The 23,800-nt window shown below is 34.2% G+C and overlaps 1 protein-coding gene across 4 annotated transcripts in view; it reads left to right on the top strand.

Moving 5' to 3' along the window:
- Positions 1–23,122, top strand: part of LOC110092469 — a 32,296-nt gene extending 9,174 nt beyond the window's left edge. For 3 of the 4 annotated variants that reach the window (XM_020817032.2, XM_020817031.2, XM_020817030.2), the window contains 3 exons: positions 7,847–7,906; positions 8,090–8,134; positions 15,935–15,994. In XM_020817032.2, the coding sequence (XP_020672691.1) occupies positions 7,847–7,906; positions 8,090–8,134; positions 15,935–15,979 (150 nt within the window). In that variant the 3' untranslated portion in view covers positions 15,980–15,994. Of the gene's footprint in view, positions 1–7,846; positions 7,907–8,089; positions 8,135–15,934; positions 15,995–23,086 lie in introns of those variants that run through there. The other variant, XM_028700029.1, reaches the window with a different exon arrangement.
- The last annotated feature ends 678 nt before the right edge of the window (positions 23,123–23,800 follow it).

Here is a 23,800-nt window from a genome sequence, read left to right as displayed (position 1 = left end):
AGGGGAATTCGGTGGGGTTCAAGGGGTATTTTGGTGGCGGAATGAAAGTGGAGGGATGATGAGAATTCGGTGGGGAATAGACGGAGATAGAATAGAAAATGTAAATGAAGACCACGAGCCACGGACTCTTCCGGTGACTAGTAGATATTGCGTTTGCTCACCTTGAGCTCTCTCTCCCTTCTCTCTAGTGCACTCACAAGAAGAAGAAGAAAAACACATAAAATTTCATTATCAAATCATCATCCCAAATACAAAATAACTAGCCTATAAATAGGCCTCATGAAAATAAAAGAAATAAAAGACTAAAATGCCCTTTGGGCTACAATAATACATGACCACTCGTAAGGGTATAAAGGGAAAAATAACAGTATAAAATAAACTAGTACAGAAAACATTTAAATAAAAAAAACTCAAGATCATAGCTGTTGATCTCCGATGTCCTCATCAAAAATAGTCAATTTGAGTTGTACTATATCCATTTTTATAAGTGATGAGATGCTCATTCCTTTTCTTAAATAAAGTATTAGCAATTAAAAAATCATAAGCTAAAAAAAAATCTAATATGGTCTTGCCATCTTCATTTGTCGTTCCAAACCCATGGCCGTCATGAATGTTTTTAAAATCATCTACTTTTCTACCAATATGTCCATTTAAATCTCTTTCAATAAAACTCTTTCTTTAAGAGATATATTTTGTATTAATTCTTCTAAGTAATTCCAAAAATTCAAAAATTTAATTTTGAACTCATATCCAAATCTATTTTAGGAGCATAAACATTTATAATATTAATAATCGTAGCATCAACAACAATCTTTAAAACTATAATTCTATCTCCAATACTATTAATTTTTATAACATTATCCTTCGAACTCTTATTTATAATAACACTTACACCATTTCTAGTATAACTCATACCCGAATACTAAAGTTTAAATCCTAAACTATCAATCTCCTTAGCCTTCTCTCCAATCCATTTAGTTTCCTGAATGCACATAATATTTAACTTCCTAAGAATCATAATATCTATTAATTTAATTATTTTTCATGTAAGGGAACATATATTCCAAGTTCCTATCTTAATTTCAGTTTTATGGACTAGCTTCCTTGCCCACATTCGTCCTTGATGTGGGAACCCTTGCCTATTTAACACTGCACCCAGGCGCCGGTGCAGTAGCCCTTGCCCACTTGTCACTGTATTTAGGCCATACAATGCGTCGTTTCCAGGGGACGCCCTAGCATTAACACAATTTCTTAAATGATTCATGTCATTATTATTCGACAAGTTTACACAGGTTGTTGACTACCTAATGCAACTCTCAACTTTTTTCATCCAGGACTTGGGACCTGGCAACGATAATGTTAGTTTGAACTAATTACTTTGAAGTCGAAAATTCGAGAGAGAGTGAAGAAAATGGTTATCAAGGGCAGCACTGGAATTCTTGTGCAACAAGCTAGGGAAAACTATATTCTCTTTCCAACAAAGTAGGTGTGGCAGTGGCGTCAAGTGTGGCAACTTGCCAAGCATACAGCTTGGTCGACTTGGGCATTAGCCATTCCTGAATGGGGCGGTGATATCTGTAGGGTAAAGGGTAATTTTATAAAAAAGAGCGTGTTTTAAACTAATTTAAGTTTAAGTAGGGTTATGAGATAATTAAAAAAGGAGTAAATATATAGAATCAAATCACGCATTATAGAGAAAGCGGAAAACTAAATCACGCAAGCAGAATGCAAAAAATCAAATTCAGTATTGAACAGAATGCGGAAAATTGTTATCTGCACTCTATTGAATGAGAAAATTGATTTTCCACTTTCAACTTTTCAAATTCTTTTTTTTTTTTCGGTTCATGAATAAACCTTTATATAATTTAAATGTGATATTTGATAAACTGGTATTTTTTAACATATTAACTGTGAAAAAAAAATTTGATTAAATAAAAATATATATTATATTATAGATATGCGGTCTCCGAAAATTCCGCCCCGGCCTTCCCGCCGCGCTGATTATTTTGTGCTTTTGCTTTTTCTTTTCGGCAAGGGAGTTTTAACAGAATAAGTTCCGGGGTAAATTTTGGAAGGCAGATGGGTTTGTAGATAAGACACTACCCAAAGATTTCACCCTCATTTTGCGAGGACTTTATGATCTGAGTTATGGTTTCCTATAGGCGCAAGCCCCTATAGTTAATTACCTCTCCCGATAACGAGAGAGAACTTTCGATTAAGGCTAGTCATCAATCAGATACGTAGAGATGCGTGTTATCTGGCATATACTAGCAGCATGGGTATTGAGAATTGGAAAATTTGGAGAAATTTGGGAATTGATATTTAAAATAGAAATTTCACCACCTTACACTTAAAGCGGATGGTGGAGGAATGGATGATGGACCCGATCAAGATCCCATGGTTCCGTCGTCCCGGGCCATCGTGGTCCCTGGTCTACTTAGTCAGAGGAGGTAGTCGACCCAACCTGACAAAAGCATTCTTGTCGGCCGCCTTGGTTTGCTTTGTCCAAGGGTACCTTATAGACCTGAGATGAATGTTTGTCTAAGGGGACAAATTTGAATTTACCTTAGCTGACAGAGGGCTTTATACCCTATCGATCATATCCTATTGATTCATATCTCAAGAATTTGATGCCACTAAGGAGCGTATTGTCTTTGGCCATAACCGGTATTTCATGGTGCCATTTGGCGGCAAAACCACTCGGTTCAGAGGGCCTCAGGTCATAACTGTTTATCCCACGGTGCCATTTGACGGCAAAACCGCCGGTTAGAGGACACGTACCACGTCCTTACTGGCAGCAGATTGTTTGGGAATGAATCCTAGTGATACTTTCGACTAGGCATTTAGCTCTTTGTGAGCTGAAGTAAATTTTCAGTTGTTCACCTCGACAAACTGTTGCGGAGGGTGGATGGATTTTATTTTAAGTGGTTTGATGGATTTATTTCAATTTTAAATATTTTTGGGATTTTGGAATTTTTTGGAATTGTTGGATTTTGAATGGACTTTTAGGAGGTATTTTGAAAATATTTGTGAACCCCTCCGGTTGAGATATGCATTCAACACGGCCATCATCGGGGTATGGGGTTATTCATTGACTAAACCTTGTCGACCTTATCAACCTGCCGATAGAGGATCGGGTTTCATAGGCTTCTTGCCTTTGTTTGTGAATTTTCTTGATTATAGGCCTTGAAGGCCTAATATGAATGTATAAAATAAATATCTCGATCGACCTCGCGATCAGATACTTATTTAAGGGTTCCAGCCTTATCAACTCCTGTTTGCCTGAACAGAAGGATCGGGCTCGAACTTGAATTCACTTATTGACCCGCATAGCATCCCTAGACGTCACATATGTTTCTACAACATGCTCGCTGAGGCCCATTTGGGTGTTTGGGGGTATTTTATAGTTATTTGTTGAACCTTGTCGACTCCTATTTATCTGTTTAGGAGGATCGGGTTCACATTTAGCGACCCGCGCAGCATTCCTAGACGTCACATGTGTACCAATAACACGCTCGCCGGGGCCCATGTGGGTATTTGGGGGCATTTTATAATTATTTAGTGAACCTTGTCGACTCTTATTGATCTGAATAGGAGGATCGAGTTCGAATTTAAATAACCCACGCAGCATCCCTAAACGCCACGTGTGTATCAATAACACGCTCGCCGGGGCCCTTGCGGGTGTTTGGGGGCATTTTGTAATTATTTATTGAACATTGTCGACTCCTATTTACCTTCTTAGGAGGATCGGGTTCAAATTTGTTGACTGCGCAACATCCCTAGACGTCACATATGTACCAATAACACGCTTGTCGGGCCCATGCGGGTTTTATTATTGCTTTTACCCCTTTTAGTGTACCTATATGTTTACAAACTACGGTGCACGTGAGGGGATACTTTGAAAGTATTTGTAGACGCTTTCTGTCCGCTTGCATAGAAGTTGTGGATCCGGTGGCGTGGCATAGCAGCTTCTTAATAGAATTGTTCACTGTTTTGTATAGGTAGACTGTCGTGCACTGCTTGCATGATTTGCACAGGTAGATTATAGTGCACTAACTAATCTCCTGCTTTGGTTTTCCAATTCTTTGCATTCTGAATCTTTCTGCGAATTCTTTGTTGGGGAAAATCATCCAGCATATCACTAAGGAAAAATTTCTTTAGATCCACTTAGTACAATTCTAATTGAACGATGGGGAATGAAACTGGGCCCCAGTAGTCTAGGAACTTGGATGGGTCAGTTTTGTATCATAGTTCGTAGGTAACTCATTACATCTCTTACGGTTCCTATCACTTCTTATGAATGAAATATACCATATCATTCTTGTAAAAGTGACTCCTATGCCAAATCATATATCTTTCAGTCTTTTCGTTGTTTGCAAATGACATTCTTCCTCATACATATGAACTTATGTACTTGTACAAGCGTCATGCTCGTGTTCATTATATATCTTCATTTGTAGGAGAGAAGTTCATTCATCAACAAACTGTATCACATACATTTATATGAAGTATTGTCATTTGTACGCAATATTACTACGCATGTTTGCAATAAAGCAACTTTGATTGTATGCAAATTGCATTTCATTTCGAACCTCTTGGATACACATTGACTAATAAGTCATTGCATTTGTTGTTTGTAAGGGATTGGTGTATTCTTCCACAAGGGAATTGCTCTTGATTATCAGGGCATCGTTACATCTTCTATAATATTTATTAGTTACTCTTTGTGCATGAGTCATATCATATATCATGGGTCCTTTGTTGATTTTGAAGAGAACTCATATTTCACGTGGTAGATTCACATACTGATGTTGGTACGATGCTCATTTGATATTTCATTGAAACCTTGCTATTGATTGTGGACACATCATTGCACCTCCTATTTCATTATGAGTATGTCATTGTATTCTCCATTTGCTCCATGTTAATGATTGATTGCAAGTTCATTATTGTTCAAAACTCAAATTCTTTGTATTTGTTCATTTGAGTTCAAGTTATGCATAATCCTTTGTATTTTCTTGTATGCAAGTCCAAGTGACCCAAGTTCAAGTTTACAGATCTTCATAGTTAAATTGCAAGTCTTTGCTTGTGTTCAAGTTGTTCAAGTCTTTGCTCACATCATTTGATTTCTAAATCAAGTGTGAGTTCAAGTTCAATTAAAGCTCAAATCAAGTTTGAGTGTAGTCCTTTGTAGTTCATCAAGTCCCTTGTATCATTTTCAAGTTCAAGCTTATTATTGTTCAATTCGAGTTCAAAGAAAGCTTGAGTCAAGTTCTCATTTCAATTTTATTTTAATTAAGTTTAGAATTAGTCATTTGCATTTTATCCACAAATCTTATGCGAATGTTCAATCAAATTCAAAGGTTCATAATTTTGAGTCTGAGTTCGGTTGTCCTTGAGTTCAATCAAGTCTAAGTGTAGCATTGCGTTCACCCAAAATTTCGGCAGCCCCCCCGTTTAGGGGCAAACAACGGGAAACTGGGCCTTTCCCGCCATGCTAAGAAAAGCGTGTATGGTAGGTGTCCTCGGACGAGGACACCGCGACCGTGTATTTGTTTGATCCCCCACCACGCCACGCTAAGAAAAGCGTATATGGGTCTTTGGTACATGTTGCAAGAGAAAAGCAATTGTTTCCCCGCAAGAGGGTACTTATGGGTATCCCGCTTTGTCGTACGTATCGCACCGGGTTCCCATCCCACCATGCTAAGAAAAGCCTGTATATGTGATTTTCCGACGCGCTACGAACTTTGAAGAAGGAACTTCAAGTGATCATCCGATTCTTCGAGAGCACCGCGATGAACTTCCTCCCACCACGCTAAGAAAAGCGTGCATATGTGGTTGTTTCGTCTTGTTGCAAACATCGAAAACGGGTTCTCGGAGTTTTAGGGTTTAGTAGTGTTATACCTTAGCGACCGTCAGCGTGTAGATCGAGGCAAAAGGAGAAAATTTTCTTTCTATATATTTTAACAATTAATAATTATTAATCATAATAACCATAATTAATTATAGTTAATTATAATTAACAATAATTACTTCTCTGCTATGGCTTGCGGGATCGAACGACAGAGAGGGAGATTGGGAGGTTTCTTGGTTTTGGTCTGGGGAGTTCGGTAGGAGCGGCTAAGGGTTCGAGAAGTGGAGGTTTCAGCAGCTAAGTGGATCTCTCTCTCTCTCTCTCTCTCTCTCTCTCTGTGCGGATCGGAGCTCACGATCGAGAGCAAGAGTCGGCCGTGTGCAAGGCTCGAACGTCTGGATGGGGAGGCGAGGTGGACGTTTGCCTTGGGCTTGTGTTCGGCTGGGTGAGGAGATCAGCGGGATAGGGTGTCAGAGGCTTGCGAATTGGAGGTAGGAGGTTGGGATCGTGTAGGAGGGTGAAGTGGGGAGATCAGGAGGAAGGCTAAGTGGGGAGATCAGGAGGAAGAGCTGTAGCCGGGGTTAGTCACGGGAGAAGAACGGGATCGGAAGTGGCTTTGGGTTCGCGTGGAGGAGGCGAATGTGTCGGAGGAGTAGCCCTGAAGGTGTCTGCTCGGTTGGCTTTTAAAGGCGTCAAAAATTAGCGATCAAGGCTGTCGTTGCGGGATTCGCGGGGAAGCGACGTGAACGGCGCCGAATCGGCGCGATTTCGGCAAGATTTTGAGGATCCGACGGGTCAACTTTAGAGTCTAAAGGCTTTCGTTTGAGTAGATTTAAAACTGAATATATGGAGTATAATTTTAGTAAAATAGATCTGATGGGGGGATTGTGACTTTGGTGATCAAGTCATTCATAAGAGTACATGTTTTAGATATCTCGGGTCTATTGTTCAAAGTGATGGTGAAATAAATGGGATATTATTAGTAGAATTGAAGTTGGATGGTTGAAGTGGAGGAATGCACTAGGTCTGTTAGTGATGGAAAAGTACCCCTCAAACTTAATGGGAAATTCAATAAGATGGTGGTGAGACCTGCAATGCTTTTATGACGCAGAATGTTGTCCATTAAAAGAGAAGCATAAAGTTAAGTGAAGTGATGCAGAGATGGGGATGCTCTGGTGGATGAGTAGCTTTATTCTTAGAGACAGAATGCAAAATGTATATATGCATGAAAATGTTGGAGTAGCTCAAATGGCAGATAAGATTTAAGAGAGTCGCCTTAGATGGTTTTATCTTGTAAAATATCAGCCTTCCGATAACTAGGTTAGGAGAGTAGTTGTATTAGATGTGGACTTTGCTAAGACATGTTGGTTAGAAAGTATTAGAAATGACATTTTTTTAGATTTAAATGAGAATTTGATTCCTAGCAGAACACAATGGAGAAAAATAATTCATGTAGCTGACCGTACGTAGTGAGATAAGAGCTTGATGTTATTGTTGTCCCTCTCTTGGAAAACATTCTAGGTTGGTAGCTTGCCGGTGGTCATCTCTCTCTTTGTCGCAAATAGGCACACATGAATGCAGACATAATTGAGTTATCAACAGGGCCAATTGTCTAAATGGTTTGGGTGGGGTTTTAATTAGGCAATCATCTCCTGTAGGAGAGAATAGGGAAATAAGAAGGGCCTACAGAATATTTGTAATGGGAAAGGGCTGATATGAAGCTTTTAAAATTGGCAATGCCATCTTCTTACTAAATTAGAGAGAGTAATTTTAATTAAACTTACTAAGAGTTAATGTTGAAATTTGAAGTTGAATGAAGCCTGATTATTTAAGATTTATATTACTGTATATCTTTCTTGGCAATTGTGTTTACTTATTTGTTCTTACGCTAGCTAAATTTATGTAGTACATTTTAATTTTACATGCAATTGGATTTTTTTCGTATAATATATTGTATGCTACCTTGATTGAACTTGTACGCATTACTTTCAGGTTCGTGCTGTTGAAAGATCTCCGTCTTTAAGCGAGCTGAATGAAATCCTCCTTGGACAGGTGGGCTAAGAAATAGATATTTTGGAAATTGGAATATGCTCATAATATTTTAAAGTAAAACATGTATGATTTTTGTAATCTCCAAATCTAATTGCTTAAACAAATTTTGTTGTATGCCTTCATCAATTTAGTACAATATATGATGATTGTAGCCCAAATGTCATTTCGAACTCCTTTTTACAGGAACATCTAAAGCAAAGAGATTTGTCTTTTGTATTTCGTCTACAGGTCAGCTTTTCTATTTCTTTTGCTTCATTTTTGTTTATTTTATCCTTTTTGATTTCCTTGCATTGTTGTAGACACATACTTATTTCCTTGGATTATGTTACATGTTTTCAAACTACCAATGCGACAAGAATTTCAAGAAACTAATGTAGTTGTATTTTAATGCATTTTTTTAAAATCCATATGAAATATGCATTTTTCTATTGGAGGTTCTACCCATTTGTTTACGGCTCTGTTATTGTTAACCTCTTAATTTATTGTCTAATACGCTCAATTGTGACAGTCTTTCTTTAACAGTTTTAACTCATATACTTGCAACATTGTGTTCTGTTGAGCCCTTTTATTTGCACATACCCTGATCTTGATTTCATCGCCATCATGCTTTTTTACTTATTTTTCATTTTCCAGATATTCATCTATAATATGAATGGAAAAACTTCCTGTAACTCAATGATATGGAATTTTTGTCAACATATTTTAAATTATTATTTGTGATTATAGCATAAAAATAATATATTTTCTTGGAAGATTAAAATATTATTTTATTTAAAGTTTAAAACTGCGCAATTGGATATTGAGGCTATTTTTGTCCGTCAGGCGGGCGCACGCCTCAAAATCCAAAAAATTGCGTAGTCAAAATGAAGACTAAAAATGAAATTTTTTTAGGTATGATAACCAAACAATATATTAAAGGATGACATAAGAAATAAGTTGACATATATTTTAAATAAAAAAAAATGCACAAGATATAAATGACAAATGATAAATTGTGTGAAATATAATTGAAATCTAAACGTCACAATAACAAAACAATAGAAAATCAACATTTTATCACCATTAAAGAAATCAACATTCAAATCTTCATCTCGTAATTTAGATAGTGCTATATCCACATTATCATCTACAAATCACTTATCATTTGATGCATGTCATCATTAATGAAAGGGTCTTTGTTATCCTTCAATCTTCTTCTTCAAGTTTTTGTCTGGAAGTCTCTTATTATACATGATGTATAATACTAAGGAATTCATCCTTAAGGTTTTAACCCTGCTCTTTACATCTGATCATCCTTTAAACATGATTGTAACCCTTATCTAGCCTAAAGTCCTCTTAATTTCCTTGATACTTCTCTCACTATTTGTTAATTTCTCCTTTAAAATCTGTATTCTTAAGTTATACATTGAAACCTCTATCAATGTTTGACTTTTTTTTTTTTTTAATTTTTTCAAAAAAAAAAGTCATACATTGATGGAGGTTTCAACCCTCGCTCATGTGCTCCAATTGAACAAATCATGTTGTCGTAAGTAGGGAGATTGTAATGTTAAATGGGATAGTATTTTCGTAAAAAAATCTGCTTATATCCATGCATACACATATCCTTGCCTCCCTGACATTCTCTGAGGTCAGCTTTTATGTAGTAAAAGTGTTTATCTTCTAATGTGTTTGCCATGTATTAACCCATGGGACCCTTTGCACCCCTAGAGGACATGGGTTCTGCTGAAGAAGATGAATACGATCACTGTGCTCGCTCCCGTTGTACGAGGCACTTCAACTTTGTCATCAAATTGTATCTGTGTTAGATGCTTTGACATTAGTGACTTCTTCATACATGTTTTGTTCTCTTCCCTTATGATATCAGGCACTTTGGCACTTGGTGTGACATTTTTATGTGATCCGGATAGGTGCTCCTTCCCAATGACCCCACATTTCACCACTTTATCACAATAGTTACATTTCAAATATACGTACATGGATTGCCTTTTATCAATTGCTTTTGACCATCCTCTACAAAATCTTATAATAACAAGTTAAGAACAAAAAAAAAAAAGGAACTATTAAAAATCCATGCATGTATGCTTTGGGGATCATCACAATTGCAATGAATTTGATTCCAATATGCATATGCAAGGTTATTCTTAGCATAACATCTTTCTATTTAAAACCCACCAAAGCATAAATTAATTTCTATACAACTCAGTTTTGCCAAAGCATGTAGATTCAAAATATCCATAGGCAATACATTCATAGGAAAACATCACACAAGATTTTATCACTATTTGTAATATGTTGAAGGGATATCAAGTATCTCTGTCACTAAAGGTGCAATTTTATCTATTCAAACTAGTGTATATGGTTATGTGTGATAACAATTTCAAAATCATGCATTCAACATTAAATTTAAGAATATCCATGCAACTCTTAGTTTCTTATTATCAGTAAGGGGTTACACAATATCTCATCATGCTTGAAATAAACTTGAAAAGTAAAAGTTTTTTCAATCAATTTCAATTTTTAAAGTGACAATGATACATACATTCAAATAATCAAATCTTTGCAAAATCACTAATCTCTTCATCAAATACATGAATTTTATTCGCCCATTAATTTCATTACCCTATTTCTTTCCATAAATAGTGCATTCAATTGCAAAGTGATCCATTTAATTACATTTAAAACAAACTTAGCAAATATGGTCTATAAGGAATGTATGCTGTTCTTGTAAGAATCTATTGGATTGGTTTAATCGAACAAGTCCCTTAACTCAACACGCGGGCAAAGGCGGATGAGACTAGTGAAATAGCGGGTGAGTGTGGTCGAGCAGCGGGATCACGTGAATGAGCGAAGCAATGCATTCATAAACGAAAAGTTGTGACTCCTCACGTGAGATAACTCCGATTCGCTTCGTTACCAAACGAGCAAAAGGAGTTGAGAGGAGATGGTAATTGTGAGGCAGAGAAGAAATTGAGATGGAGAATTTCTGTGAAAAGAAAATGGAGCAATGAACTTTAGAAACATTTAATGTTACATAAGTGATGTTTGAATGCATTTGATTGTTTTTAACAAAATCCAATTAATTCAATGTTAACTTGATGGAAATTGATTTTTTTAAAGTGGTTTAATACTAAATTAATGCAAATGAATGTTATTTGGAATAGTGAAGAATGCAAATTGTTGAGATGAGGCAAAGTGCTGTAGATAACGAGAGTTCTTAGGTAAAATTAGGTAAGAGATACTTATATTGTTAATGCAAAATTTATTTAATTTTAATGAAGAGTATAGTTTTAAGATAACTGTACATATTCATATAATTGTGAACGCGACTTTAGGTTGCATATAAAGTAGGCTTGGAACTTGAAAGAGTGTCAACACATGAAAGAGAAGTAAATTGGGTGATTACGTTATTTTATAACAATTTTAATTTCTTTTGTCTCATTTCAATTCTTGAATATTTTGTCATACGCATGTATTTATTAATATTTAATTGTTTGTTAAGTAGCAAATTGAATATGACTAAGCAATCAAAGCTTACACATATGTATGTGTAAAATGAGTATACAGATTAATAAGCATGTGTAACAAAAATGAAATGAGTAAAAAGAATTTTTAAAAACTTGTAATATGTAAATGAAAAATATTCAAAGGGAAGGGAAAAAGTATATGCATGCAAATACTAGAGTTTACCCTTTTATAGTATTGACTGGGGATGCAACGTTATCCGTACACATTAAATAAAAAAAATAAAAATGAAAATAGTTGTATCTTCAATGGTACAAAAATTTAATGGTACTCCTGTAATAAATGAAATGTGAAAGAAACAAATGAAATAGAAAAGAATAAATACTATTTAAAAGATATAACTTAAATCTATGGTTATATTAAATTTCATATAGATGACATTAATGAAAAGTTTGATGAATAAACATGACTATTTGTATACATTTTTAATTGCTATGCTATAAACTGTAATTATTTACTAAGTTTATTATGAAAACTTAAATTGTTAAATTTGAAATATTAGGTAAATCCCCTATGAATTAAATGACTGAAAGAGAAGAATTCGTTTACAGAAGGAGATGATCAAATAATAATAGATATATTGGTTTATTATATGTTTAAATTAAAAAAAATTTAGTTTATAAGTATTTTATCTTATTGAAAGAATTGTACTAACTGTCCGACCGTCTGTTTCCTGCCTCGTTAGTTTGAGCTTCTGTTTCAAGTTGTGAGACTTTGAGTGCAAGTAATCTTAATTTTTCCATACTGATCGATGCCTATGTAGCAAGCGAACTCTTGTGAAGTAGTTAGCGACTCGTTTAGAACTCTACCTCACGCGAAGCAGTCAAAGTCGAACAACAATAAAGAAACTACGACGCATCCAAGGAGGTGAAGAAGCGCATGTCTCGTTCAAACTCTATCTCATGTGAAGCAGGCAAAATTGAACAACTTTGATGGAACAAAATCTATCTCATGTGAACCAGGCGAAGTTGAACAACAACGAAGGAGAAGTTGAGCAGCGAGCAATGACAAAGCACGTGAAAAGGGAGAAAGATGGCTTTGGTCGCAGTGAGCAACCTCCTGTTATTACTTTCGATCCAATCAAAAGAACGTCACTAGTTGTTGTGGCTTCTAATCCGATAGGAAGGAAACCTCGTCGAAGGAGGTATATAAGCTTTTAGCCATTCATCGAGCAGCAATGATGAAATTCCGAAGGAGGCAAAGAAGTTTAGGGATTTGTTTAAAATTCTAAGCAGACTAAGTCGACCAACAATGAAGAAATGACGAATAGAAACTTAGGTTTACGATTTAAAATAAAAATTGTGTATTATTTGAGGTGTACGGCTCACACGAATGAGACGAGGTGTGCCTCAACCAAATTGAGGCGCACGCCTTATGAAAAAAGCTCAAGGCGTGCTCCTCGAAGCATTTTTGAAGGAATTGCGCTGAGTCGCGTATCTTATTACACAATTTTAAACAATGATTTCATCTTGTACTTACTATAAAATTTGCGTTCTATTTATTCTCAAATATTTTTCTCTACCAATATGTTTAATTGAATATGATTTATTTTATTTTAGGGTGAAAGTTCCAATAAGGGCAAGTTCTTATGTTTAATTATATCCTAAAATATATTTTTTCCTTGAATTTTTTTTTTTAAATAGTGGTTTACATTCTCTTAATTAAAAAGATTAACAAATCTATTCATATAACTTCAAGGATTTCAATTTCAAGGATATGTGAAATTGATCTTGAATAGAAGCTAAATGACTAAAGATCTTAATACTTGATCCTGAGAAGCTCAGAGGTATTTAATACTACCTAATGATCATTTCTTTAAAAGATTGTAGTTTACATTTCAATAAACAAGATTATCAAAATGCTTACGAAATGAAGATTTATAACATAATTGAAAAGTATATCAATATCTGAGTCCTTGATTTAAAATAATAACCATGTATAAGATAGTAATTTGAACCTAATTCTAACAAATGCATGTGACTTATAAACTTAAAATCTCATTAGAGGTTAAGGCAACTTGACCCGTAATAATGTAATTTTACTTAAGCGCTTTTAAAATCATGAATTTTGGACTCAACGCATATGCAAGGTATGATTGACAATTTTTATTTTAGGAAAAATGACCTATAAGTTAATCATTTAAGCTAAGGTGCCCTGCCATTATGGCTATTTATGTTAACTCATCAGTGCAATTTTTCTTAGCTTTCTAGTCCGTAATGCGAGAGTTTTTATTTTTGCAGAAGACTCATGAGGTTATGCATATGTTCATCAACTAACACAAATGGGTTTAATGTTGATTTGGGTAAGCATGTTCTTATGGATGAGCTATACTTGTCAAGAAAAAAATTATATTTAATAAATAACTTTTTTAATAAAAAATTATTAATAATTCTATTCTATAATGATCCTAAATTAAAAATGAAATTATTAATATTTTTTTTATTAAAAAAATATTTAATAATTTTTTAAAAAATTACTATTACTTGAAAATTATATATAATAAATAATTTATTTAAAATTTACTAAAATAACCCTTGATTTAACACCATTAATCTCAAAATTTGATATTAGGATAAAAAATGTCCTTTTTAAGGAGTCAAGGGACCAAATTGGTCCCTCAAAAGAGTTAGGGATCATTTTGGTCCTTTTCTCTTAAATATTTTAATTTCTAAGTTAATATAATAATGAAATTTAAATTATTTAATATGATAAAGATAGTTTAGTTAGGTTTTTATTAGACTTTATCTGCCTTTGCCGATTGCCCGAACCATTCGACACTCATGAAGCCTTAGGGTTTGAAGCTCACTACATTCGCTGTGGTTCGAAGCTTGCTGCATTCACCTACTTCTGTCGAGTGTAACTTTCCATCTTCTTCGTCGCTAGGTCATGACTCATGACACCTTCTTTGTCATCTCCTTCGACAAAGGCGTCGGATATGAATTCATGAAGGAAGCTCGCCGTAAGGTAATGATCTTTGATATGACTTCTTCCTCCTTTGTTCTTTTCTTCTTATGTCAGCTTGTATCGAATGTAACAAGACCTCTCCCCATCATCTCTAGGTTACGAGACTCATGAATCTGTCCTTTCCCACCGTAAGTTAATCCCACGTCTTTTCTTACTTCAGCCGAAGCTTACAAGCCATTTCTTCTTACATCTCTTAAAACTTTGACTTTGGAGCTCTTTCTGTTACCCTCTATTATATATACCCATATGTTGAATTGATGTTAGTGCCTTTCAGAGGCTATATATTTCTTACTAGCAGCATTTTTTCTATAGTATAATTTATAATTGGTAGTCCTTTCGAATCACACTATAAATTTGTATCTATGGGATCTCTCCATTAGTCAATATGATATTTAATTAATACCTATTCTTATAATTATTTTATATTTTGCGACATTTTTAAAAAGGCGCGCGTCATGCCGTGCGTTATGTGCCATAGCTCTACGGGATGCTTTGTGCAACCGTGCGCCATTCGTTGTTGACAAGTATGATTTAGACTAAATCTTGAAAAAAAAAACGGTAGCTTTAAATCCTACTAAAAGTTAAATCCCGTTCCTTCTCCATTTTACTTTAACACAATTTAGTTGAAGAAATGTGTGAAAGGGAAGAATGATCTTTGCCTTCATCGTGTGCCCACCTGCGACTTTTGATTTGATAGGATCATCATCGTCGAAGGAGGCAAGGAAGCTTACTTGAGCAACTCTTTTAAAACTCTACTTTAGGCAAAGTGTGTGAAAGGAAAAAAATGATTGTTACCTTCGTTGCAAGCCCCCCTTTAACTTGCTTTGTCGTTGTCCAATAAGGCGAAAAAAGCTTCATGGAGCGACTCTTTTAAAACTCTTCTTAATGCAACACACGCCAAACTGAACCATCAACGAAGAAATCGTAACAACAACAACATCATCATCATCAACGAAGAAATAGTGACGAGAAAAGTAAATCCTAAATCCTATTAATATAAAGTAAAAGTTTTGATATTTTATTAATTTAATTTGATGTTTAATTAATTACTAATTAATTATGATATTAAAATATAAACTCTAAAAATTTTAATGATAAATTATAATTTAAAATTTATGACATGGTAACAAAATTACATGTGTTATTTGCACCATGCACCTTTGCTTATGCATGAAACAAATAACATACGCTATTTTGAACTTCTGCGCCAAATAACACCATACAGGTGCCGGGATGTGCCGTGCAAAATGAAGTGGTTTATTGACATATATGGGATGAGCAACTAGTTAAATATTAAATTGCTTGCTATGATCCATAAGGAGGTTTTTCAATTTAATTTGATTTTAAATCTTAGCTTATTTTTGATAAGTCATGCAAGTTTTACATGAAAAATGTTACCCTATGGTTGATTTTAATATTATTTATATCTTTATGGGTGAAAAATTTAATCTCCTAATAGTCTGCTACACAAATATGTTCAGACCACTTTCATGCAAAGCATATGAAAATATCTATGAAAAATAATTCATTTTTTGTGTGCAGGTAAAGTATACACACAATCATCACAAATCAAATCAACCAAAATAATGATAAACGCCAGGTGTGGCTAGGTCCATACTAAACCATAAAAAAGAAAGTTAAAAAAAACAGTTGTGCGTCAGTAGGAATTCAGCAGGTCGGTTTTCAAGTTTGGATTCTATTTCTTTAAGGCTTTTATTTGGTATTTATCGTTTTAGTTCATTTATTTACTGTTTTCCATAGGCTTACATAACTTCGTAAACTAAACTTCATAGCATCATTTATTTGTTTTCTATTTCCTACAAAACATATGTTAGATAGCATGCATATATTTCATCCATATATTTAGTCATTCATTGCCCGACAAAGATTGCTGCCAAGCTATTTTGGCCCCTATTGGCCTTGCCTATTCAGGTTTTAAAGGCTATAATTGCAAGCAAAAGCAAATATATTTATATCTGCTTCAGTCACCCATTTTAGACATGTCCACTTGCTTGAATAATATAGATATTTATCCTAATACCCAACAGAAGTGTCTACAACACAAGCATCATTAAATAAATATTTATACTAAACATTACAACCACATGCAAGAAAGAAAAAATTTTTAATTATATTGTATCCTATGATGCATGAGGTTGTTGCATCTAGTGTGTGCGAAACTGTGCGTCCTTATATTATTATTTGATGAATTGTTTCATTGTTAATGTAAAAAAATATATATATTTAATTTATTTTTTACAGGTGAGTTCATTTCAAGTTTGAGATTTAAAATATTTATTTGATTTAAAAAAAAATTCATATTTTATAGGGTTATGAGAAATCATTAAACGACCATTGCTTACTTTGAGGCAAATTTGTTATACATATTTTTCTAAGATAAAACAAGTCTTTAGCCCACTATGCGGGATTAGCTGCATGACTCCTTTTTTTTAATTGTGTCAATTAAGTATCAAATTCTCATTTAAATATAATAAAATAGACAAATTTTAATACTTTCTAACCAAGTCTTTTTTATGTCCACCTTTATCTTTTTTAACATAGGTCGCGACTCCAATGCATCTGCTCTTCTAATAGCGTTGTTGGAAGGCTGATCTTTTATGTGGTCAAACCATCTAAGGCCACTCTTTCTAATATTATCTACCATTGGAACTACTCTAACTTTTCATGTATATACTTGTTTCACATTTTGTTTCTAAGTGTAAAACCACTCATCCACTTAGAGCATCCTCACCTCTACAACACATAACTTAATTTTATGCTTCTCTTATAATAACCAACATTTTGCACCATAATGCATGGCAGGTCTCACCACCATCTTGTACAATTTCCCTTTAAGTTTGAGCTATGTTTAAAATTGCGCAATAAGAGGCGCGCCTTGAGGCGCGCCTCTGCGCAATTCGTCTAAAAACCGTCTCGAAGCTTACGCAATTCCATCCCTGGCAGAGGCATACGCCTCACATGGACTGAGGCGCGCCTCAGAGGCGCAATTGCGCAATTCTTAGTGAGGCGTACGCCTCATGGGAATGGACCCACCCACTTAAAATGAATGTTTTTTTCTCCTTAAACCCGCACGACAGCAGCTCCTTCCGAATTTTTCCTACCCGCACGGCTCCAATTCGCGAAACAGAGAGCTCCCGCACGGTCCTTACCCACCAGCTTCCCTTCCCGCCGCTTCTCCCGCCGGCGCCGCCTCTCTCCGGCGAAGTTGAAACTTCCGGCCGCCCTCTAGGAGTACTCCACATTGGATTTTAGGTATTTTTTTTAGTTTAGGGTTAGATTTTTCAAGTGTAAGAAAATCTAGGGTTTATGTTTTTTTGATTGTAAGAAAAATCCTTAATTTCTCATTTAAGCAATTCTGTGTCCGTGAGGCTTACGCCTCAAACCGCCTCGAGGCTTACGCCTCGCCTCACGGACGAAAACCGCCTCGAGGCTTAATTACGCAATTTTAAACCTTGAGTTTGAGGTGTACTTTTCTATCACTCAACAGGTTCAGTGCATTCCTTCATCCCTTTGAACAATAAATTCAAGATATCTAAAATGTGCACGTTTTTTAATGATTTGATTACCTAATTTCACAATCCAACCAGTAGATCTATTCTACTAAAATTACACTGAACATGTTGATTTTAGCTACTCAAACAAAAACCTTTGGGATCTAAGGTTGAGATCCATAATTTAAGTTTTTATCAAGCTCCCTTTGTATTCTTATCAACAAGAAGAATATCATCGATAAAAAACATATACTAAGGTACATCCTCTTGCAAATGTCTAGTAAGAGCAGCAAATGGCTAGAGTAAAAAAATATGAGCTTAAAGCTGATCCTTGATGTAATCCAACTTAAATAAAAAAAACACTTGATCAAACCACCTTGTATTTGAACATAGGTAATAGCTGCTCTATAAATATCCTTAATTACTTTAATAAACGAATTATTAGCTCCTTTCATTTGTAGAATTCTTCATAACACTTATCTTGAAACTTTATCATATGCTTTCTCTAAATCAATAAATATAATATGTAGATCCTCCATATTCTCTTTTACTTCTCCATCAAACATCTCAATAAATGTATAGTTTCCATAGTACACCTATACGGCGTGAATCCAAATTGATTTTGAGAAACATTAGTATTATGTCCTAGCGTATGCTCAATTATTCACTTCCATAATTTTAATGTATGACACATTAACTTATATAATTCGTACACCTTTGTGCATCACTTTTATTTTTAAAATTAGGAACCAACACACTCAACTCATCTTACATCTTTTGAACTTTTAAAATATTATTAAAAATTTTATTAAGCTAAGAAATTTGTTGATTTCCTAAGCATTTTCACAGTTAAATTAAAATTTCATCATATCTTATTGCTTATCTACACTTTATTTTTTTAAAGCCTCTCCAACTTCTACTTATTAATATGATGATACAAATAAAAATATCTATTTTCATGTAGGGCGCTAAGGTTATGAAAGTGAATCGTATTCTCACAACCTTTGAAAAATTTATTGAAATATCTTATCTACCTATATTGAATATCATCTTCTAGAAAAAATACTTTTTGATCTTCATCTTTAATGCAATTCAATAACATCAACAACATCAAACATGTATCCTACTATGTAGGGTTGGTAGCATGAATCGTTTTTCTCTATTGTGTCATATTAAGAGTCAAATTCTTATTTATATCTAATAAAAAAAAATCATTTTTAATACTTTTAAACGAGCCTTTTTAAATCTCTTTTACCTTTCTTAACATAGGCCGAATCTAATACATCTACTCTCCTAATCAATCATCAGAAGGCCAACGTTTATGCCACCAAACTCTATGGCAGCTCTTTAATCTTATTTGGAACTTGTGATACTCCAATCTTTTCATGTACATACTCATTTTGCATTCTGTCTTTAAGAGTAAGCCCACTCATCCACTTGAGCATCCTCATCTCTACAACATTTAACTTAATTTTATGTTTCTCTTTAATGTCAACATTATATGCCATAGAACATTGTAGGCCTCACCATCATCTTATAGAATTTTTCCTTAAGTTTGAGGGTACTTTTCTATTACACAACATGCTTGACTTATTTTTCCGCTTCAGCCATTCAACTTGAATTTTACTAATAATATCCTCATATGTTTAACCAACGCTTTGAAAAATAGACCCGAGATGATTTAGACAAAGGGGGGGTCAACACAAGTCCAAAATAAATCAAATTTTGGCTTCCCTTGAGTCTAGTAGTTCATCATATTTGAGCTGAACTTTTAGTTCATTTATGAGCTGGACTTTAGTTCATTTATTGAACTAAGGGTTAGCTCATTATGAACTAACATTTTAGTTCATTTATTATCTTTTATTAAATGTTATTTTATGATTTTTATGTTTGTTTTAATGTTTGTCTCTTGGAATTCCAAACCGGCCTTTGGAATTCCAAGATTTCTTTTTCCCATGGTGGCTCCTTGAATTCCACCATGGCTTTATTTGTTTGCCTCTTGGGATCTCACGGCTGGGCTCCTTCTTCCGTGACCGTCCCTCATTTCCCGTGGTCGTGGCTCTTTGGTCCGTGCGGTTCCTTCGTCTCCCACGGCTGTCTCCTTGGTTCCTGGTTTGGGTGTTTAACCGTGAGCTTGGGGGGAGATTCCCATGCTTTTAGTGCTTAGTTTTATGTGTTAGAATTTATGTATGTGTCCTTTTGTATTCCCCTTTCATACCTATAAATATGAGGGGTTATGTATTGTTTGAAATAGTGAATGATATTTGATTTTTGGAAAAACATCTGTTAACCTGCGGGTTGCTTGGAAATCCTGCGGGCTCTTTCCACCCTTCTTTCTCATCCCCTCCGGAAATCCTGCGGGCTCTTTCCAACCTTTCTTCTCAGGCTTCTAATCTCTTTCGTCTTTCCGCAAGTGCCACTCCACCTGTATCTTTCTTCTCCAAGTGCAGCAACTTTAGGGTGTCGTCATTTTGTTTGCAAGAGTCGTTTGTATTGTTGTAAGTTTTCTTTTGTTTAGTTTAATTTGAAATGTAAGAGTTTGTTCGTCTCTTTTCTCGTCCTTTTCTCATTTTCGTCCATAGAAGTCCGTCGTGTCTTTTGCGATCAAGAGTATAGCTCCCTATATTCTTTTGATTACATTACGAGATATCTAAAACGTATACTCTTTTTAACGACTTGATAGCCCAAAGTCGCAATCCCCCTACTAGCTCTATTATTAATAAAATTACACTCAATGCATTCAATTTTAGATCTACTCAAATGAAAAGCTATAGACTCTAAAATTGACTTTTATAATTCAAGCTTTCCTTAAACTCCCTCTCTAATCTTGTCAACAAGAAGAATAACATCAACAAAAACCATACACTAGGGTACTTCCTGTTGCAAATGTCTAGTTAGAACATCCATGAATAAAGTAAAAGGATATTGACTTAAAGCTAATCCTTGATGTAATCCAACTGAAATAGAAAAATAATTGGTCAAACCACCCTGTGTATGAATACAACTTTTGTATACATGTCTTTAATGACTTGAATATGTGAATTATTAACTCCTTTCTTTTCTATAACTCTAAAGCACTTAACTAGAAACTTTATTACTTGCTCTCTCTAAATCAATAAATATCATATGTAGATCCTCCTTATTCTCTCTATTCTTCTCTATTAAACATCTCAATAAATGTATAACTTCCATAGTAGACTTACTCGACATGAATCCAAATTGATTTGAGAAATACTAGTATCACTTCGTAACCTATGCTTAAGGACTCTCTCCTATAGTTTTAATGTATGATGCATGAACTTAATAACTCTATAATTTGCATACTTTTATGCATCACCTTTATTCTTAAAAATAAGAATCAACACATTCCTTCTCCACTAATCTGACATCTCTTTAGTTTTCAAAGTAAAATTAAAAAAGTTTAGTAAACCAAAAACTTAATCTCCTAAGCATTTCCATATCTTTCTTTGACTATCATCAGATCCAATAGCTTTTCTACATTTCATTTTCTTTAAAGTCTCTCTAACTTCAATTTTGTTAATACGATGATAAAAAATAAAAAATATTTATTTTTATTTAGGGTGTTAAGGTCACTAAAGTTAATGTAGTCTTATAATTTTTATCGAAAATTTTATCAAAATATCTCATCAACTTATGTTGAATAACCTCTTCTAAAAGCACTTTTTTATCTTTTTCCTTAATGTACTTTACTTGAATTCGATCCTTATTTCTTTGATCTATTTGTTTGGGAACTTATAAATACATCTTTTAAAAAAAAACCTTATAAATACATCTTTCGCTCTCATTAGTATTTAATCTATTATATAAGTCATTAAATGTTAAATTCTTTACATTGCATATTGCTTTATTAGACTCCTTACGGACATCTTTGTATATTTTCCAATTTTCTGATCTTTTACATCAATACCAAATTTTATAAGAAAATTTCTTATTTTTGATTTTTTCTTGCATATTTTAATTCTATTGCTAATTATTTTTACTATTAGAAGTTTTTCTTTTTGATGTTCCAAGCACATACTTTACAATAATTTTAATATCACTAGCTATTTTTCCCATATAACATTAGCTTCCTTATACCCAATCAAAATCTTGAGATCTTGAATCTTATTCTCCAAAATTTTATTGTAAGCATTCTTTTGATGCCTCATTTAATCATAGGATAACAGTTTACTTTAGGCTAACTGATAATCTTAAAAAAAAAAAATGCTAAGTGATAATCTAGATTCAGGGAAAATTTTTGAGTTTAAATCTAGATTCAGGGCAAATTCACTTGCGTAGTTTGGGTTCAAGTCAATAAAATGGATGTTTCAATAGCTTTGAGGCATATGAAACATGATTGGTCTTATGGCTTTGAGGCTAAGGGAAGGGAAGTTATGTGATTTTTATTTCGCATAAAAATTTTGGATAGTTATTTGAATTTTGTTTAAACAAATACAATATGGTTGAACATTTATATTTATAATATAGGAGCTGAAACCAAAGAGACTATCCTAAGCTTAGGAAATTTAAGGGTGAGTTTCTTTTGTTTATTGAGTAAAACAAATAACGCATGCTAAATATGAAGCCCAATGCAGAAGACTTGGGATGACTTATTGATTTTGAGGTCAAACACGTAGAGAAGAGTTCTAGATTTTGGCTTTTTAATAGACTAATACTAATTCATAATCCCTCAGAGGTCGGTTAGAAATCTCTATGTGAGATTTAGAAAGAAGCTAAATGGGAGGTTTGCATTGAAATAGTTCAATCCAAACAAAAGCAAACCTCAAAATGACTCATCTTGCTTTAGCAATTATTTATTTCATTTTATTGTTTCAATATTTGAAAAATACAAATAATGAGCTTAATTAATTCCAAATCTATGCTATTTAGACCAATGAACCTTTGAGGGTCCACTGAATATTGCGTATGAATTTTAGAAATTCTTTTTGAAACTAATTAGCTTCATTAAATAATTTTTCAAAATTTAAGAGAAATGAAAACTCTTATCAAATAGCAAATTCTTATATTTGAGACTAATTTTTGATTAATCTAGATTTTACTTGGAATTTAATGTGATTTATTTTGCTTTTTTTTGTTTGGATAGAGATATGCTTTTTTTTTTTTAACGTTTTTTAATTTATTTATTTCAAATGATTTACACTATCAGATATTGACTGTACAGGTCTTTTTCATGCAACACTAGAATTTGGCCTACTAGTTTGGAGGAGTAGAAGTGGCAGCCATGTTAGAAAGTGGATTGAATGACTGAGATGAGACTTAGGGTAGCTGGTTTTGGTCGATGAATGTTGTTTTCATGCAATAGTGATATTGGATCCATATCCAATAATCCAATGTCTCCATCGTCTTCTTCCTCAAGCGATCAATCACAGCCGTCGAAGAGGATAGACATTGACTTTATTAGTGTGGAAGAAGGAAGAGGAGAGATTTTAATCTCAATCTCTCTGGAATTCCTTAGCCCAGGTCAGCCTAACGCTCTAGGGTTTTCACCACAAACAACTATCCACAATACAGCGTAGGGCTTTTTAAGTTTTTAAGGAGAGTATCTCACCGAAGCAAATGTTTGTCGTTAAGATGGCCATAGTACCTTCGTTTGGTAGAGATGAAGGCAATCGAGAAGATAAATGATCGCTTACCAATGCTTGGATTATTTTGGACATGGGCACTCCCATCAGCTCAGTGGAGTATGGTGTTTTGAGCTTGATTGTCACTGCCCTCCACATTTTTGTGTAGGAACCGCTTTGTTACACTTGAAGAGAGAAAAAGAGAGTTGGGTATACCTTATATGCTTATGAGAAATTTGTGTAAGAATGTCTTTTAGTGCATCTTGATGTTGGGAGCTTCCGCTGAGTGGAAGAGCTAGGGTTTATGTGACAGA

The sequence above is a fragment of the Dendrobium catenatum genome, unplaced genomic scaffold, assembly GCF_001605985.2.
Source record: "Dendrobium catenatum unplaced genomic scaffold, ASM160598v2 fragScaff_scaffold_9, whole genome shotgun sequence".
Classification (NCBI taxonomy): Eukaryota; Viridiplantae; Streptophyta; class Magnoliopsida; order Asparagales; family Orchidaceae; genus Dendrobium; species Dendrobium catenatum.
This window is presented reverse-complemented; position numbering and strand designations above follow the sequence as displayed.